This window comes from Phaseolus vulgaris, chromosome 4, assembly GCF_000499845.2.
Source record: "Phaseolus vulgaris cultivar G19833 chromosome 4, P. vulgaris v2.0, whole genome shotgun sequence".
Taxonomy (NCBI): domain Eukaryota; kingdom Viridiplantae; phylum Streptophyta; class Magnoliopsida; order Fabales; family Fabaceae; genus Phaseolus; species Phaseolus vulgaris.
Window position 1 is genome coordinate 1,160,695 of NC_023756.2, and position 20,966 is coordinate 1,181,660.

Consider the following 20,966-nt stretch of genomic DNA (forward strand, 5'->3'; position numbering starts at 1 on the left):
AATATTTTCAATGTTGTTTTTCTGAGATGGTGCCTGATGTAAAGACACTATGAGTGTATAAAATTTGGAGAGTTGAAGTCACAATCTTACAAAAGCATTTCCTAAGAATTATTTTAATATACTTGTTCAGTAGATCAAGATTAAGCTAGCTAATTGAATGCCATCTTACTTCTTGAGATTAAGCAATCCATTTAAATAAGTGGTATTCATGATTTTCATGACATTTTGATTTATATATGACAAGTTATAGAATTTTATAGCATCAGCCCCTGCAGTTATACTACAGTGAAGACAGAAAACAATTATCTCTTTAAGCATCATCAACTTTTAAGTCCTTTTGAATAACATGCTTTCTTGTAGTTGCAACAATGTCATTTCTTTGTAGAAATTCTTATTCTCTGTTTTAAGTGTGTCAGCTATCTAATTAGTTCCATCTTTGCAGATGGTTAAAGTGGAGAAAATTAGCAACTGGATTCTATTTGGATTAATGCATGTTTATGTACATTAGCTTTTTGTTTGTCACTCTTATTTAAGTGTTCATTATATTGTTGAGTTTTTTATTCATACTTCTTAGACTTCTTTTCATCTTAATTATAAAATCAACACAAGCAAGGTCCTATCTCATCTAACCAAAATACTAAAATTTCTTTCTTCCAATATATATTTACTATACACCAGTTTGAAAATCAAAACCTCTTTATCTTAGAACATGTAAAAAAAAGGCTATCATGGTACATTGGTACAAACCCACTTTGGAAAGACCAATGGCCATGTACCAACAACAAACGCTCCAGAAACCGGAATTGAGCTATTGCAAAATCAGTTGCCATGATAGCCTGTAGACAACATTTATTTACAAATATCAGAAACAGTCATTCAAACATTAGCTTATCATACAAAAGTTGGCATGTACATTCAGAAATCTTAATGATGTGTTTAGGACTGCTAGTGTGGAGTAGTTGTTTTGTTACTAAATCAAATGTTTTTATATACCTATTACTAGTTATTTAATGATGGTTACTTTTTATTTGTTCTCCTTGCAATTGTGGTATTGTTTTAAACTTTTTTTTTTTTATTGGCAATACAGTTACTTTTATATAAAGCTTAGAAGTGAAGGTTTTAATCCCTTTGCCTCTGCAGAAATTAAAGTTCTAGATTTCTTTCCTTATTGATTGGCATAGTCACTTTCTAACAACTCTATTAAGTACACAATAACATTACTGATAACTTATGTTGCATGCATGTTGGTTTGACAACTTGGTTCATTATGCTTAAGTGAATTTCTCCATAATTTAAAACAATCCAAATGCAATAACATATTAAGACCACATGCTAAACAGCACAAAGGAGTTAAGAACATGTAGACCTGGTTAGACTAATGACACATTCGGGTAAAAATATCTTCATTAAGCACATCTTCAATAAGTTATTATCTCATATAAGATCATTTGTCATAATAGGAACATAGAAGTGATTGGAATAGGCTAATAACAACTTATTTTGATAAGCTTGACTATGAAGCTCATTGAAATAAGCTAAAGAGGTTATAATTATAAGAATCATCAATTATTATCATAAGCTCAAATAAAGTCCCTATAAGCTCTTTGACACTCCCTAAGTTATATTAGAATCTCTTCAGTTTCTTCATTTATTATGGTTTTGGAGAATATAATCTTTCTTAAGAACAGGTAAAAGAGCAGCCCAGATAAGAATAATCAAATGTATCTTTAGACCTGCATCCCTTCAGCACCATTAATGCAACTCCAATATCAGCCTCCTGAAGCATGCCAACATCATTTGCCCCATCACCAATACATAATGTTGTCTTCCCAGTTCCCAATTTTACCAACCTTGTAACCTGCATATTTTTTTGGCTGACATGGTTATAATATTTTAACAACCAAAGCTATTATTATACATAACTACTCAAGGAAATAATATTATTTTTATGACAGAAATTCAAATTGCACACCCATAGTACTCACACGAGCTTTTTGTTTGGGTGAAGATCGGCAACATATGACAGAAGCACAATTAATGGCAAGCTCAAAGAAGGACTTTTCCAAATTCTTGTTAAGAGAATAATCCAAGGACTTCCCATCGATTATCAAGCCAAACCCAGAAGACGTTCCTTTATTTGCATTAGAACTCTCTTTGGCAGAGTTAATTTGTGAGATTCCTTCTCCAATTTGCTTCTTAAGGCTTTCAAGAGAAGCCTAAGAAAATAACTTCAAATTTATACAACTTTCTCATAAAAAGAATCTAGAACAAGCCTTGCTAATGTACCCTATGTTGACTGCAGTTTCCATCTTGTCTCCAGTCAATACCCATAACTTGATTTTTGCCCGTGCAAGCTTTTCAATACACTCAGGAACCTCTATTTCCATGTCGAATAAGCTTTAAAACTTAGACAAATATCACTTTACAATTTGATTTTCTGAGATTGAGTTCGGCCCTTAACCCAAATTCTAAAAATAATAAATGCAAAGACTTACATAATTAGAAGTAGGAAGATTTAAAAGTTTACACTTGCCCCTTTTTGCAGTCTATCCTCAACTGCAGTAGCACCAAGAAGTATCAAATCTCTTTCCATATTGTCAGCAGCTGCATCCACCAGTGCATCTTGGTCTTCTGTTACAGAAGTTTTGACCTTTGAAAACTCCTCGTCCCATAACTTATATTCTTCTTCATCAAGTTCACGGTATGTGATTACAAGGGTTCTTAAACCAGCCTCGGCGTACCTTTTGATATGATCTCTGGTTTCAACCTCAAACTGTCTTCCATGCTGAGAGCCTTTCAAACATTACACTGAATATATGCAGGGAAATACACAATTTGACGTTACTACATGCTACTAACAACTCCATCATTCAAAAAGCATGGGAAGCAATAATTGAAACCTGTCTGCACCCTTGCATAGGAGCAATAATTGATTTTCCTCATTCCTCACTATCACTGACATTCTTTTGCGGGAACTGCTGAACTCTAACACATGTAGAAGCTGATACACTCTGCTAGTCAAAATTTAACCCAATGAATAGTAAATTAAACTCAAATTTTAAAATAATGAAAATGTGTCAAAATTATAATATGCTATGTAAAGACTTGTTCAAAGCTTCTTAAATCACTCTCTCTGCATCGACCAAATATATCAAACAGGTTCAGACCTATTGATAGAGTTTATCAGAAATAAAGACAAAGAATGCAAACTATAAATATATACCACTCATTGGCACTACATGAACCATAACATTTATTAAATTTCAAGTAGAATTTTCTCTTATTAAGAGTTAATAATGATTCTTTTATAATGATTCTCTTACTAAAACCAGATTTAAGAGCCCAGACACTTTCTGAGAGTCTTTCCCTTTACATATGATTTTGCAGAAAGGAAAATTTCCCTATAACTATAATTTATACCATACGAAAAATCCATAATTGAACTTTTTCTTTTATGGGTCTTATATACAATGAAACTAGTTGAATAGATATATGAAGATGTAAAAGGAAGGGCAAACCAAAGCTTTGAAAATCCTATTATAATTTTGTTTTAGTGAGAAGCCAGATAAAACTTTGTTGACAATAGAAGCTGAACTACTCTATTAAATAGAAGTTATATGATCTCATCTGAGATGACAAATTTGGCCACCAACATTGTGGGGAACATATTAGAAAAGGGAACATGGTAAAAGGAGTTAGCCAACCTGTCAACCTTTTTTCCACTTTCATAATGCAATTCGTGCAATGATATGCTTGATTGTGTCCTTGCAAAAAACTCAAAACCAAGCTCCCTTGCAGCTATGACAAAAGCTGCTTCATCTGGTGATTCGGCTTCATAGGAAATTTCTCCAGATTCATTATCTTCATCTGGAATAGCTGTGTGACAAATAGCTAAAACTCGAAAGAATTTCTGTATGAAGTCTGAACATGGTTCATTAACCCATTGCCCATTCACTAAAACTAAAGCCCTTAATTGGATGCAGAGTCTCACTTGCCTAATTACTCTGGCCCAAGAAATCAGAGGATCCACCATCAACATCAGCCCTGAACTTTTGGAGAGATTTTTCATCATGAAGATGAGTTGTCACCTCCAAAGCATGCTTTAATTTCAGATTAGTTTCTCCGTCAAGATTCATAGTCTCGACATAATTTTATTTTATTGTTTTGAAAGATCTCAAATTGGTTTTACTTTCATTTAAAAATTGACACAATCTTTTTTTTTCTAATATTGTTTCATTGACTAACTCTACAGTGGGACTTAATACCGATTTAGTATTATGTTTTCAGGTTGGTAGTAATTAGGTATTAATTTGGCCATAAAATATTTTGTATTTGACATATGTATTCAAATTTAAAGAAGAAGTTATTATGTTGACGAATATCATGTGGAGTATTGAGTTTCCATGGTGCACATAAGATAGCAGAAGACCAAAATGCTCATACAGGGATAATGGAAGACATTGAGCACGCACCAAAGAGGAACAAACGAAAAGAGCAAGAACAGAGAAAAGATGAACAATTTCTTACTTTGTTATTCATTTTCTGGACAGAAAACAACAGATTGCTATTTGTAAAAGAAAGGAACCTAAGTAAGAAGGCCCATTAGGAAAAACAAAACCAAGCCCAATAGAAAATAAACTACAAAAATAATGAAGCCCAATAGCCTTCCTCAAGCTGGAGGTTGATAATTTTTCAACCCAAGCTTGGAAACCATTTACCGAATATGGATTGATCAAGGACCTTGGTGAAAATGTCAGCATGTTGCTCAGAACTCTTGAAAGGGAGAAAATGAAATAATTCAGATTGTAGTTTTTCTGTAACGACGTGACAATCTATTTCAATATGTTTCATGCGTTTGAGAAAAAAAAGATTTGAAGCAATGTGTCCGACAACTTGATTGTCGCAGAACAAATGGACATTTTGTTGAATATTGATATGAAGATCTTGTAGAAGAAAAATGAGCCATTGGATTTTACTATGCAGTAGTAACAAGAGCTCGATATTCGGTTTCGGACGAAGAGCGCAAAATAGTATTTTTTTTTTGTTTTCCACGAAATCAAGTATTCTAACTCTGGCTTCAACTTGTGGAAAAAATATACACCTAAATATTGATCACTGGAATAAATTTTAGGAGTGTTTTTGAGTATTTCTAATTTTAATATATTATTTAAATAAAAATAATAATTTTCTTATCAGTTAGATAAAAAATGTTGCTTTTAAAATGAAAATAATGTTAATATTTGAATCTCATGACAAAATTTTTGTATTTGGTTTATATGTTACTCATCCGTTTGACCTGAAATTTGTTGCGTTTTGTCCCAAATTCAGTTGAGATTCTTACGTGGAATTTCAGGAAAAAACTATTCTAGGAGAATTTTTCAGAAATTTTGGGCAAAACTCGTGAAATTTCGCCCTACTTTCCGAAATTTTAGTTTAGGTCCGTATTGCGCTGAAAAAATTCACACAGGTACTTTCATATGTTGTTTGCACCCAGGTAAGGAGGCACGTCCATAAAAAAATCACAAAAAGAAGATACGGGGGTATTCTAGTATGAAATTTTTACAAGACGTTCGTCACTGTGTCTAATGAGTTTTGACTGAGATTTCGGCCCCAGATTCGTCCCACAAAGATGGCAATAAATTTTTTATTCATCACTGCCATGGCTGAAACGAAGGTTTGTTTGTGTGTGAAACTGTTTGATTTTTTTCGTGGGTGAATACTCATTCGTTTGACCTGAAATTTGTCGTGTTTTGTCCCAAATTCAGTGGAGATTCTTACGTGGAATTTCAGGAAAAAACTATTCCGGGAGAATTTTTCAGAAATTTTGGACAAACCAAGGCTATCCTCTACCAAAACTCGTGAAATTTCGCCCTACTTTCCGAAATTTTAGTATGGGTTCGTATTGCGCTGAAAAAAATTCACACAGGTACTTTCATATGTTGCTTGCACTCAGGTAACGAGACACGTCCATAAAAAAATCACAAAAAGAAGATACGGGGGAGAAAAGCCAGGACTCTCTGTTTTCGGAACACCAGTTTTGTTCACTCACGGTCTGGGACTTATGACGCCCTACTCCCCGGGTATTCTTGTCTGAAATTTTTACCAGACGTTCAGCACTGTGTCTACTGAGTTTTGGCTGAGATTTGAGCCCCAGATTCGTCCCACAAGATTGGCAATCAATTTTTAATTTATCACTGCCAGGGCTGAAAGGAAGGTTTGTTTGTGTGTGAAACTGTTTGATTTTTTTCGTGGTTGAATACTCATCCCTGTGACCTGAAATTTCTAGCGCGTTTTGAGAGTAATCTTTAGAGTAATCTTTAGAGAGTAAACGCCACATGCTAAAACTTCATGCACTTCACAAGTTTTAGTGTCCACGTCCACTTTCTGAATATTCAAGTCACAACCATCGATCACTATTTCTTGAAGGAAGTCGTAATGGATCATGGGAATTTTCACAACTGGGTAAGTCCAAAAGCTGAAGGCATGTCACCATAACCAAACACACTCTTTATCTATAAAACAAAAGGCTGAATTTCAATGTTGGAATATTTGTTAATTATCTGAGAAAGACTACCATCATATTGCCAAAAGTATCGTATAAAAGATGCTTTAAAATAGTAATTAAAATTAAGATATTTCTAATCCCAGGTATTTATATTATTTAGTTGAACTCATGCATTATACAAATTTTGAACAGTTAAATGTTTGAATGTGTGTGTTGTGAAATCTGGATCCAATCAATGCTGAGTCTTTCGGAGAACACAACCATTCAGTCTTAAACCACTCGCAGCACACTGAGAATCCATAGATTCAATTAATGTTGCACTTTCTCCAACAATCTTGGCACTAGTTTGCTCGTGATCCTTTGTAACTCATATCTAAGCTTGAGTAGGGGGATGGATGGTGTTCTTGAATTTCTTTGATTCACAGCTTATGGGCATGGCTTGCAATCTTTTATCTTTAATTTCATCCAGTTTTTTTTCCGCAAATTTTCAGTCCTACATGCTGGGAAATGCCGAAGCCTTAATGTTAAAGTTAATCAAAAGAAGGTAAAATGGTTGCAAACATGTGCAGAGCAAGAGTTTTTCAGAGAATCTATAGACTCTAGAGGAGAGGTAATAAAATAGTAAAATATAATTTAGTTTTATTTTTGAATGGGAAGAGAGATTAGAAGGATGTGAAATATAACATGTGCTACTCTCACTAAAAAAAAATAAAAAAATTGTGGGGTTATTTTTGACATTTCCGGCGGTTTTAACCTGCATTACTAGCAGTTTGCTATGTTCCTAGAAAATCCATAGTCACTAACGGATTATTGACGATTTTTACGAATCTTGGAAAATAATTATTTTTCGACAATTTTGAAACCCCGTTATTTCCCGACGGTTTAGAAACTCCCGTAATTTTTTAAACTCTTGTAATTCCTAACGGTTTTGAAACCCCCGTAATTCCCAGTGTTTTCAAAACTCCTATTATTTCCGGCAGTTCCCGGCGATTTTGAAACCTCCGTTACTTTTAGGAGGTGCACATATAAAAAAGTAGATGACAAATAATAAAAATGTTGAAGCAAAATAGTCTAACGGTCTTCTGAGGTCTTGTGTTCCTCTTCTACTACCTAACACTAATACACTACCATTTTTCAACTTTTTTTTTTATTTACTTTCCAATGTTTCATAATACTATATTGGTATAATTTTTTCATAATAAAAATATAGACATTGAATTATTAATGTAAAAAATGTGTGTAGTATGTAATTAACATTATTAATGCCGAATAATTATATTAATGTAAAAAATACATATCATTTACTAATTCATTTATCTTATTCATTAAGATCCATCTAATAACCAGAAGGTGTTAGAATAATAAACATAAAGGTTTAGATTCGATTCTTATTATAAAATAGTTAATTGTTTTGGAACAAAATCCTAAAGACAATTTGACGTCACTTTCATTTTCTTGGTGAGGGAAACGGGTCCTTTTTAGTAGTGCCCTTGATAAAACATCATAATATCATGAAATCTTCCAAGTTCAACAGAGAGGAAACATGAAACTATTGTTGAATGGCTTCGAACTGCCACAGAATGGCTTCGAACTGCTTTTTAATTGCTGTGCTGACTAGAACAAATTTTACCAAATTAGCTGATGTGATATGATTCACCCACAATAGCTGCCACAGAGCCTGCAGAAATAACAAACTTCAAAAACTAGTAGCTACTTCAAAGCAGGTTACAGTTGTAAGGGGCATTGCACTAAAACTTTAAGGATGTTTTTGACACACCAATTTTCCAAAATGTAACTTAGTTCCATTCTTTGAACTCTTATGTACATACACATTGGTAGACACCCTTCGAAAAAATTTGACACACCTTGTTTTGTCTCACTAAAACAACAGGCATTCCATTCCATAACATTACCTGCCTTAGCAGAATGATAAGACTTCTAATATCCTTCAGTGATAGTGGTATCTCCTGCTCGTAATATTCCTCATTATCAACTATCATGAGCATATGCCTGATTAAAGAAGAACAGGTTATGATTAAAAGAAATACTAAAACAGCGTAGAAACTGCAATTCATGCATCAACACAAGCATTTTATTAAACAAGCCAATAGTATAAAAGATTCTTACTTGTAAGCAGGACAGAATACAGAAAGAGACAACAGCCAACCTGGTGCATCGCCAGAGAGGTATGATAATTTTTTGTTCATGGCACCATTTCATAAAATTCCAAAGTTTAGGAACAAGTTCAGTTCTGTAGGCAAGTACAGAAATAATCTCTTCAAGAGGCAATGTGTTGAATATAACATGTAAAAATCCACAAACTGCAACCTCCCTGTCCTCTGGCACCCCAAAAATGTTTTTTGACACTTGATACAGAAATCATTTGCAAGATGGTATACCAGTTGGAGAAGGAAGCGAGTATCTATGGCATTAGAGATTTGTTGAATCAATTTCCTATCCAAAACTACCTCCATGACTTCATCTTCTCCAGTCATTTCATCCTCAGCAATTTTAGAGTCTGAAATTAAAACTACACACAGCTTAAAAACAAATGGTAAGAGAGAGAATAATCTCCCATACACACACAAAAAAATAATATTTAATAATTATGATTAAATATAGTAACCAAGCTTCAGAGTCACTACAAGAAAATCATAAAATAGAAACCAATTTTTAGAAACCAAAATAATTAGTTGCAATAGTAACTAAATTAGAGACCATTTTGAAAACTAAAACAAAAATTGGTTTCTAAATTAGTTTCTATTATTTTCTATTATTGTTAAATAGTTTCTAAATTGGTATCTAATTAGCAACCAAGGTTTTAGAGACTAAATTTAGAAACTAAATAATTGGTAGTTAAAACTTTGGTTGCTAATTAGATACCAATTTAGAAACTATTTAACAATAATAGAAACTAATTTAGAAACCAATTTTTGTTTTAGTTTCTAAAATGGTCTCTAATTTAGTTACTATTGCAACTAATTATTTTGGTTTCTAAAAATTAGTTTCTATTTGATGATTTTTTTGTAGTGAGTTATGCTCAAATCTAACATAGAAAAAGTTGCACACTTATTTTTGCATAGTAAGTTGACTTCTCTATGATAGATTACTTTGCTTGGGGTTCTAAAAAAAGTGTATCCTTCCACTCTTTTGCAGTTTGAAGGTAAAACTAGGCTGTGATGTTACAGAAGTAATATATTGAGGATTGTTTATATTGGGAAGGTGATCCATCCTTGATTAAAGGGTTAGCTTATTTCCTCGATTAAAGGGTTAGGTTATTGCCTAGTAGTATGTATGTAGATATAGATGTAATTGTAACAATACATTCTTCCTTCTTTTAAAGAGAAGAAATATGATATTTGTCAATAAAGTTTAACAAAGAAAATAGTATCTTTAATAAGAAAAGCTTGAAGGTCTGATCAGAAATCATACTCTCTCTACCATCAGATCTTGTCTTGTCGGAGATGGATATGATTCCAACAAAAATGTCGTAACAGAAGCAAGGTTTATAGCATGCTGAATTATCACTGCCTGACATAGTATTTGGTACATCTTGGATAATATTTAGTCTATTTGTCTTTCTATATTCATCACTTTTTTTCAATTTTCTTACTTTGATTGTTAGTTTTCAAAACTGAAAGTGGCATAATTAATTGAAACAGTGGTGTGCATTGCAGAAAAGTGCGCTCTATTTTGTTCTTTGAAAAGCAAATTTAGAAGCAATAGACCCATGAAGAGGTTGGTGGACAACATTAAGTTTAACTAGAAAACCTTTTACAGTTAAATTTTATAAATAAATGGAAATTTGAGAAGGAAAATGTAATGTCAAAAGTAAAAGCTATTTGCAATGCTCACTGCTTCAATGCCATTCCCAACCGAAGATTAGGATCCTCTGCCAACCGAAGATTGGAATACTGTGAAAAAGATAATGTGATTATCAATCAAATCATTAATTTGAAATTATCAAACCAACAAAAGAAATCAGTAGACAAGTCATGAATACATAATACATTAGCATAAGAGCTTTTTTACACCTACATTTTTAGATCAAAGTGTGGGAGATCAAACAAATCTCTGATAAATCATATTGCTTCAATGAGATTCTACAATCACATAGCTGAGATCAGCTACAATTTACTATGCTCAGTTACTAATGCATTTGATATATATATATGTGTATGTATTCTAATTGCTATAGTTCAAGAAGCTCTACCATGACAGGAAAGATGTTGGAAATCAGACTTATCCAATGTGAAATTTAGCAGAACAACAAAATAATAAAAATTACTAATGTGATTACTTTAACAATTTTGTAATCAACAAATCCATAGTGATATTTGCAATGCTATGACATTATTACTAATTTTGTTCAAAAGCAATAACAGATAACAACAGCAAAAAGGCAACTTCTAGAAAAATGTTTGATTTGGAAAAAATAATTATATTATTGCCAATTAACAAATAATCAATTAAAACTCATCTGGTCATCTCCTCTAAAACTTAGAGTTTCTTTTGTTTAGTAAATGCCGATTACAGAGTGAAACATTTGCAAGTTCAGAAAATTGTAATTGAAAAGGAACAGAGATACTGTGGAAAATTAATTAGCACATGTAGAAGAGGTCTCTCTCAGGGAGGCCATAAGTTTGAAACTTGAAAGAGACACATGTTGAAATCCACATGTTCTCCACTCAAAACCCTTAACTTCATTTTAGCCTGGACAAGCTTTTCAATAATACATTCAGGAATCAGTAGTGGTGTTAACAACTGAATTTTTGGGGTCATTTTTTCTCCAGTTTCAGTGATCTATTATTAAGTTTAAGTTCATTTTTCTTTGTCAGAAACAACCATAGCATGAATAGAAGAAAGAAGGAAAGATGTGACTATGAAAACAAATATACTCGTATTCATATAGCTAGATAAATGAAGATGAGGCCACCACAACTTCCAAATACAGACAACCTTCACTGTCTAAAAATAAGAAACATATTTGGTTGAAATTTATTTTCAACAGAAGAATTGAAATAATTTTGCACGAAAATAAGAGTAAAATAAAAGTAATTGATTCATGAAAAAACGTAGCTGAGAAGTAATTGAAACTGGCAATTATAGGGTTAGCGTTTGCAACTAAGAAAATTGAATTCGAACCTGTTGAAGTGGCAGACAAATTGAAATAGATTCACGTCTAATTTTGAACTTGTGACTCGTCTTTTGACCAAACATGCCGTTTTTGGATGTGAGCAATCTTTTCCCAGTCTTCTCCATCTGAATTCCGACAACGCTCCTTCAGCAATGGACAATTAAGGATTGTAAGAGAAGAGATGGATTTGGGGAGACCCTCCGCTGCTAAGCATTGAAGGTTGGGACACTCACGAAGGAGGAGAGTGGAGAGGTGGCAGAGACCCTTCAAGTGCATCGTTTTAAGATTTGGGCAATCATAGATTTGTAGAGAGGTGAGAGAGCGTGGCAGCAAAACTTCATCAGGAAAACACTCCACGTCCAAATTTACAATAGACAAGCATTCAAGACATGTGTTGGGATCCAAGGTGTCTCTCAAGGAGGCAATAACTTTAAAACATGAAAAAAAAATATGTTTTATATTTAATGGCAAACTTCCATCTGGGAACAACTCAACTTCTGGACAATTAGTTATACGCAGTCTGGTAAGGGACGGAAACAGGATTTGCATGGGTTTGGGAAACATGGAGGATTTAAATTGAAGGCAACCATCAATATATAGGTTTATGAGATGATTATTAGTGGACTCCTGTGAAATTCTTCTTATGTTTTGGCAATTTGTCAGTGTAAAAGAACGGAGCTTTGGAAAGAAATCTAACCGAAAGATTGTAAGAGAGTCGCTGCCTCCATCAATATGCGATGTGTCCATACTGTTTCCGCTAATTCTGAGCTCATCACTAACAACTACTTTCGTACCTTTCAGTTTGGGACATTCAATCACATAAAGTTGTTGAAGACGTGGAAAAGAAGTAGTTTTACACTCCCATTCTTCCCATTCCTTCATATGATGGAATGTCAGACTCTCCAAGCATGCAAATGAAGAGTTGCTCCCATAAAATTCAGCACCAATGCTCACTATTCCATCAAGCCCTAAAATCTCAAGGGTCTTCAGTGATGACAAAAGTCCAAGGGGAGGCAAACATAGGCAATATTTACAGTCCTCCAACTTTAAGAACACCAGATTTGATAACAAATTATCGAATACCCAACTTGGGAATTCTATACCACTGTAGTTACAGATGAACAAAAGCTCTAAGTGTTTGTGAGGTTGTAGATTCTCAAGTACTTTCTTTTCTTTCCTTGGATCATCAGAGATGTGGTCCGACTTCCATTCTAATTCTAGATGCACAAGGTGTTTATCCTTCACATTTGCTTCTGATGCATCTAAAGGATTGAAAATATTCTGCAAGTCATTGATTGATAGCCATCCATGAAGATTTAGTCCTCCCAATCCGCGCAGTTGCTTAGTACTTAGCTCACTATTTCTATCCACGAAAAACGTACTTAGTACTTGAAGATTCTTCAATTCTCCAAAATGCATTGGCATCTTTCTCACTTTTGTACCTTCAAATTCCAGGAAACGCAATTTGGTAAGTTTATGCAAATTTAACGGCAACTCCTCCAACTTTGAACAAGAGTTCAACTTTAGTATGAGTAAGTTATAGAGCAAACATATCGAGTCAGGTAGCTTTTGTATCCCAGTACACGAAAGATCTAATGAATGGAGATGTTTAAGATCACCAACAGAATCTGGGACCTCTCGAAGATCTGAACAAGAAGAAAAAGATAAGACGCCTAAAAACTTAATCTTGGAGAACAAATCATGTATCGAAATCTTGAAATGCCATTGAGATCTCCCATATTGTGAGATAGGAAGAAATGAACGAAGTCTTTTAGCGTCAGATAAACTCTCAAAACCATCAAAACTGTTGACGTCACATAATTGAAAAGAAAAATGACGGGTTGTTTTCAGCATACATTTGTCTTTATCAAATTTCAACCTAAAACAGAAATCCCCAAAAACATATTTTGGCAAATCATTCATAAGGTCATGCATGAGGAAACGACTCCCGCCACCTGATTGTTGAAAGAAAGACCTTGACAATAGATCATTGAAATACTGTTCACCAACTTCTTCTGGATGTCTAATTTGTTGTGGACTCAGTAGAAAATTTTGCGCCATCCACAACAAAATTAACTCCTCCTTCACAAACTCATAATCTTTGGGGAATAAGGCACAATAAGCAAAGCACCTTTTAAGATGAGAAGGAAGATAGCGATAGCTCAAAAATAACGCAGGGATAATTTTACTGTCTTCTATTGGTAACTCCCATATGTCACTTTCCAATATGTTCTTCCAATCTGAAATGGATGACTTTCGTAAAAGACATCCAATTGTTTCTAGAGCTAGAGGTAATCCCTTGCACTTCTCAACTATTCTTCTACTAACCTTCATTAACTCATCATTGAATTCAAGATCACTATCTTTTAATGCAAGGTTTTCAAAAACTTTCCAGCAGTCATCCTCTCCTAATTGCTTTAAAAGATGCACTTCAGACCTCATGCTAGAAGCAACTTTCTCACTACGAGTTGTGACAAGAATTCTACTTCCTGGAGCTCCATAGCTAAGAGGTGTTCGCACAGCTTCCCATTCCGCTGGTCTTTCATTCCAAACATCATCCAAAACAATAAGAAATTTCCTTCCTGACAATTTTTCTTTCAGTTTTTTGTGAACCATTTCTAGGTCCCCATTGTCCTCTTTTTGTTTAGTGATTGCCTGAAGAATTGTTCTTGTTACGGTCAAAACATGAAAATGATCAGAAACACAGACCCATGCTTTGATATCAAATTTTGCATCTTCGATCCTTGGGTCACTGTACACATGTTGGGCGAGTGTGGTCTTACCCAACCCACCCATGCCCACAATGGAAAGTATTGATGGCTGGTTTGGATTGTTGGTTTCAGATGTGAGCCAATTAATGATTATATCTTTGTCAGCATCTCTGCCGTAAATAACACTTTCAACCACCAAAGAAGATGATGGTACTTTACCACATGATCCATCACCAGAATAAGTACCCTCCTTCAAACCAAGATCACCCTTTCGGTCTGCAAGATATTCTAGTTTCTCCAGGACTTCTTTCATCCCTGATTCAATTTTCTTAATTTTCTTGTTAAATGAACTGAAAATAGAGTTGAAGAAATTTGATACCTTGTGAGTAAAGGTTTGAGGTTCGTATTGAGCTTCGACTTGGCATCTGGTGAGTTCATAGTCACGACAGCTTGGAGGGTACTTGTGGGAAGAATACCTACAAGAGTGGGTTTGAGCAGGAAAGGGGTGTTGATGACCTCTACGTTGTGTCCTTTATGCCAGTTGGAGGAGGAGTCATGTCAACACGTCTTCTTGGAATGCAAACACGCTCAACGGGTATGGTCGTTATGCTTTAATTGGATAGGTATTTTATCTGTCCAGCATAATGATTTAAAGGTGCATTTTCAAAGCTTTTTCTTATCCCAAGTTAGTAGCAAACAAAATCTGCTATGGAAAGGTGTTTGGGCAAATGTTGTTAGGAGCATATGGGATCAAAGAAACATGGTTGTTTTCCAGCATGGGGTAGTTGACGTGGAGGAAGTCTTCCAAAAGGCTCAACTTAAGTCTTGGCTATGGCTGAAGCATAAAGCGCATTCCTTTAATTATTCCTTCGTTGATTGGGTTCTTAATCCTCTTATATGCATTACGAGCTTTAAGTAATGTTTCCAGGCAAGTCCTTGCTGCAGATACAGGGGAATAGATGAGCTGTTTTTGTTAGCTGGAGAAGAAGGTTTTGACTGGAAATAGGGATCATGGGAGAGTTAGTTCAGGTGCTGTAATAGGCGTATTCTGGAACTGGTTTAGTGGTGCAGGACAGTCTTGCCGGAGCTTGGAGGATGCACAGCGTGTTCATACAGACAAGGTCTGTTGGTTTTACTTGGCATGGGTAAGTTGGAGAAGGTTATAGCAGAGGAAGATATGGAAGGGTGGAGCATGGAAGGAAAACAGTAGGTATATATAGGTGCTGGTGTTGGACGATGGCTTTGCTTTTTTATAGATGGAAGGGGTGGTCCTGGAAGAACATGCAGGGGTAGAAATGGGTGTGGTGGGTTGGAGTGCAAAAGAAAACATCAGTTGCTGAAGCCTGCAGCAGTGATGTATATAAACACTTTGGTGTTGGATGTTTCTGCTGCAGTTGAGATTTTAAAATGTCAGGGTTTTGCTGTTTTTGAGGTTTTGAGGTTTTCTTAGGACCTTTTTAAAGGTTAGATCATAAGCTAAGAGCACCATCCTCATGTTTGTGTGGAGGAAGGGTTTAGTGGGTGTGTTAGCTCAATTCTGCTGCTATGATCCTTTTTTGCAGGGTGTTCTTGTTTCTATCGCTGCAGGCATAGCCTCTTTATGGCTGCCCAGTGGTATAAGCAGTGTGTGGTTTGTAAACGGGTTGGGATACCCCTAAAGTATCCCTCTTAATTTAATTCATTCATTGCTGATCAAAAAAAAAAATAGTCTATTTCACCCAACAGATCCTCTGCATCAAAGACAGCCTCTTTGACATCGACAAGCCATTCTTTGACGCATGGATATCTGAACTGCAGTAGTTCAGGATCATCAGCGACAGCATTGATGAAATGCAGCATGATGTTCAAATTGGCGAGCAGTTTCTCATCAAGTTTTCTTTCACGAATGCGGAAATGGATTGAAATGGATTGAGTGCAGGAATGAATGGAAGAGTGATGAAAAGAGTAGTTAGATATAAAATGTGAGCTGTTGGATATTCATTCAACGGTTGTGATGAATGAAAGTACGGCGGGAAGAGGAACGTACAATGCAATAATTTTTTACAACTGTAATCCATGAATGTATGTCTCATCATTAGGTGAAATATTAAATGATATCTGACTCGAAATTTTAATTGGTTGGATAATATCTGACTCGAAATAATATCTTTTATGTAACAATTATATTATATTCATGCAAAGTTAGTTGATGTACTAATTCCCATCCTTTCTTTATTCACTTAATTTGGTTTATCGTCTTTCTTTGTCTCTTTATTTATCATTTTTTTAATTTGGTTCAATAGTAATTTTTATCTCTTTATTTATACTTTTATTATTTATGAAAGGTCTCAAATTAGTTTTACTTTTATTTAAAATTAGTCAGAAAAGATATTTTAATATTGTTTCATTGAATAACTTTAGAGTGGGACTTAACATTGATTTGGTATTATTGTAGTTACGTATTAAATTTGGATGATATTTTGATGTGATTTTAGAAGAATACAATGACGTTGTTATCTTTATCAGTCATGGTGAATTGATGTACATTGTTGGTTCTACATTTATTTCATAAGGTAAGTGTAATTTTGCAATTATTTGAATAATGTTGTGGTGTTTGTTGTTCTATGTATAATAGTGTGCTTAAAATACTATGCAAACAAGACTAATAGAATTATGAAATAGACCACAATTCATCACTAAAACGTCCCAGTGGACACTGAAGGAAGGAGTTGGAAATGGAGTGAATGGAAGTTTGTGATACTGAAGCATCACTAGTGGACACTGAAGCATCACTAGTGCATCTTCAACTGAAGAGCACCACCAACAAGTTCTGCTGTCATGGTAGGAGTTGGAAATGGAGTGAATGGAAGTTTGTGATTTGAAATGGATTAAGTGCAGGGATGGTATAATGATGAAATGAGTAGTTAGCTATTTTAGGAAGATGGATGAGTAGTGATCTTTTAACATTATTTGAATAATGTTGTGGTGTTTTCAATGTGTAATAGTGTGATTAAAATACTATATATGCAAACAAGGTTTTGTTTTTAGTAATTAATTATATAGTTTCGTGATTTTAGGGTATTTTCAGAAGTTGTAGCTATGCATACTCGCCTTGGTCATGCTATCTATAACAGTGTGGCTAGAATAATGAGATTGTGCAATTCCATGTACTCGATTCTCTGTTTTTTCTGAAAATTATTGTGTTTTTAAACATCATCAACTTCCTTTTCATGATTCTGAAATTGTTTACTCTTGTCCCTTTGAACTTGTTTTTTTTTATATATATGGGATCCTTTTCTATACAATTCGTTTACTCTTGGTTTTTCTTGGTTTTAAACTTTTTGCTGAAACAAATTGGCAAACGGTTCTGGTTGTTGTTACTTGGATGGATGTATGGCCTTGCTCATTGGATCCTGTTTTAAGAAAATTTCAAAGCTCAAATTGTCTCAGTTTGTTGTAACTAAACACAAATGAGCTATAGAATCTTATACCATGTTAGATTTCAGCTTAAAAGCATTTCACATTAAGACTTGAGACAAGCAATATGGAACTTTTCCCAGCATCCCATCAAAGCCTCATAGCAGAAATTAAAGGTTCTAATCTAATATCTAAGAAAAGAAAAGAGAAAGAGCTGATAAAAAAGATAAGAGTATAGCACATTAACATTATGAATAGCCATCTTTGAACGTGTAGGGGTTGTTTCATAATAACATGGTTTATTATATATAATTCAATTTCTCCATGATTTAGCATAACATTTCTGAATAAACATTCAAGAGAACCAAATTCAAAAAAACAGAGATTTACTCACACTCAGATGAGTTAAGAGTAAGCAAGTATTGAATTTGGTTAAATTTATACGGACTTCATTTGGTATAAGTGTTGCAAAGGTTATCTTTACATAGTTAGTCATTACAACCTAATTAGTTATTAGTTTATGATACACACATCCACTGATTGCAGAGGAGAAACATCAATGCCAATGAGGTTAATTAAGAGTAAGATCTCTAAAGAGGTCTCTTTTACTCCCTCCAGCCTCCAGATATAGAAAAGGATACTGTAAAAAAAGATAGTATGAATGATTGATTAGTAAAGCTTCTTATCTTCCAATTAAATCATTAATTTAAAATCGAAACCTAACAAAAGATAAGTCAACACATCATCGATACATTAGCATAATAAATTTTCAGTCCTGCATGCTGGGAAATGCCGAAGCCTTAATGTTAAAGTTAATCAAAAGAAGGTAAAATGGTTGCAAACATGTTTCTTTCATCAAAAGAAGAAAATATTTTTAACAACATTGGATTGGAGATAGGATAAGCATATTATGGACCTCGTTGCTGTTGAGAATCTTTAAAATTTAATTCCAGAGAAAGGTTTATTCAAAGAAAAGAAAGAAAAGAAGAAAATAAAAGAGAAACAGTTATGAAAAATATGGAGTACAACAGCCACTTCTAAGGGTTATATTCTGTACTGATTACTTTACCAATAACTTCTGCACTTCACAATTTTCAGTGTCCTAAACAGTGTCTGCATAATAAATTCAATGCTGCATATGTAGGGGTTTCACAGCTTGGTTGATTATCTATAATTCAATTTCTCTATAATTTAACATAATCCACCTACTCCTTTTCCATTACACAGAAACAAATACACGAGTGTGGAAAAGGTAGCTTAAGTATGTGTTCATGAAAACAACTTTAAGTTATTATCAATTTGAGTTTGTTCTCTAAATTTGATCATTAAACTTAAAGGAATAAGCTAAAAGGAGTTTTTTGGAAAAAGGTTATCCAAGAAGTTTATTGAAATAATAGAGATTATACGAGTCATAAGCTCAAATACACTTCCAATAAGCTCTTCAAAATACTTCCTTAGCTAGAATTAAAATCCTCAATTTCTTCATTTGTTATGAATTCAGAGAATGTTAATCTTTTTAAAGGCAGGTAAAAGCATAGACCACATAGGTATAATCAAGTGAATATTTAGACGTGAATTCCTCCTACACCACTCATGCCAACATAATAATAACTTCCATGTTTTTCCAATGGCAGGATATCTCAGAATGAAGAGTGATCACTATTTGTTTAATGTCTTATCTAAAAGTAAACCAAAAGCATAGCTGTAAAAGGAAAAGGAAAATAAAACTAGTTTATATTCAATACAAGTTCCTTGGAAACAGAATTCAGAAGAAGCCATTCTTAATGTACCCAATGTTCTCAGTGATTTCCTTTCATCTTGTCTCCAGTCAATACCCCTAGCTTCCCTTTTCAATATATCATGAACCTGTATTTTCATTCAAAAATAATCAAGAACATGAAAACTGAACTGGTGTGAATAACTGCATTCTATTAAGTTTGTTTTCTTTCTCAGAAACTTTATTAATTTAACGCACCAAGCATGGATCAAGAAGAAAGATGGATGAGTGTGGACAAGAAAAATCAATTTTGTGGAATACCAAGCTACAGGATGGTGATGGATGGAACAATACCTTCCAACAACAGAGTAATCTTTAGAGAACAAACGCCACATGCTAGAACTTCATGCACTTCACAATTTTTAGTGTCCACATCCACTTTCTGAATATTCAAGTCACAACCATCGATCACTATTTCTTGAAGGAAGTCGTAATGGATCATGGGAATTTTCACAACTAAGTCCATAAGCTGAAGGCATGTCACCAGAACCAAACACACTCTTTATCTATAAAACAAAAGGCTGAATTTCAATGTTGGAATATTTGTTAATTATCTGAGAAAGAATACCATCATATTGCCAAAAGTATCGTATAAAAGATGCTTTAAAATAGTAATTAAAATTAAGATATTTCTAATCCCAGGTATTTATATTATTTAGTTGAACTCATGCATTAAATGAACTAACTAGCAGTGTATGAATCAAATAATTTATAAAATATCTCAAGTTGTGTTTTATCTTATTGAGGGCTAAATATGATTTTTTTTTCTAATGGTAGGAATTGAACACAAGGTTTTCAATAACTCACACTACTGAACCAATTGAGTATAAAGTTGTTTTTCTAATAGGCAGTAGTGTTACATTTATTTGCTTCTCTTTTTTCAAGATAATGAATCTTAGTACTCTTAGAATACAAACAGAAAACTATGAGATCAGTCTCAGCAGGAAAAAGTTGAAAATATGAATTTCAGTCTCGATCAGAATATTAAGGAAACTAAAATTGGACCATGACAACATTGTGTGGGTGAACACTAAAATGGATGAATGCATGGCCTTACATATTAGACACTGTTTTAAAAATATTACTGAAATTTTCTCAGTTTAGGTTCATTATGCATAGCAGTTTGGTTGTCACCAAAGAACTCATATTCTGAACAATATTCAAGCTATTTCTACTTCTATTTTTTCTGTAAAACTGAGTCTTGATTGAACACCATAAGACTTCTTTAATGGTTTTAATGTTTAAAAATATTGATGGAATATCACAAGAGCTTTTTAATAAAGTAAAAAGTGGTTTAAAAATACTTTTAAATTCCAATTACAAGTTCCTTAGATCCCTTATGTCCACTGCAGTTTCCATTCATCTTTCCTCCACTCAAAACCCATAACTTAATTTTGAGGATCATTTAGTTCCAGTGATCTATTATTAAGTTTAAGTTCA

General features: G+C 33.9%; 2 protein-coding genes and 1 pseudogene across 3 annotated transcripts; all 3 read right to left on the minus strand.

Annotated features, from left to right (window-relative positions):
* The window catches only part of LOC137836710 (putative disease resistance RPP13-like protein 1), a 104,756-nt pseudogene that overhangs the window by 57,606 nt on the left and 26,184 nt on the right, over positions 1 to 20,966 (minus strand).
* LOC137836573 (putative disease resistance RPP13-like protein 1) lies at positions 627 to 14,666 on the minus strand. The gene is made up of 5 exons (XM_068645236.1): positions 11,651 to 14,666; positions 2,901 to 3,011; positions 2,496 to 2,793; positions 1,734 to 1,858; positions 627 to 836 (listed from the first exon to the last, which is right to left on the minus strand). Exon 1 carries the CDS (start codon positions 14,664 to 14,666, stop codon positions 11,688 to 11,690), a length of 2,979 nt encoding a protein of 992 aa, XP_068501337.1. The 3' UTR covers positions 627 to 836; positions 1,734 to 1,858; positions 2,496 to 2,793; positions 2,901 to 3,011; positions 11,651 to 11,687.
* Positions 7,898 to 11,078, minus strand: LOC137836719 (E3 ubiquitin-protein ligase UPL6-like). 2 transcript variants are annotated; one of them, XM_068645424.1, is made up of 3 exons: positions 10,361 to 11,078; positions 8,419 to 8,515; positions 7,898 to 8,183 (listed from the first exon to the last, which is right to left on the minus strand). In XM_068645424.1, exons 1-3 carry the CDS (start codon positions 10,372 to 10,374, stop codon positions 8,055 to 8,057), a joined length of 240 nt encoding a protein of 79 aa, XP_068501525.1. In that variant the 5' UTR covers positions 10,375 to 11,078; the 3' UTR covers positions 7,898 to 8,054. The 2 variants fall into 2 exon arrangements, with proteins under 2 accessions (XP_068501525.1, XP_068501524.1); XM_068645423.1 differs by lacking the exon at positions 10,361 to 11,078 and adding an exon at positions 8,633 to 8,942.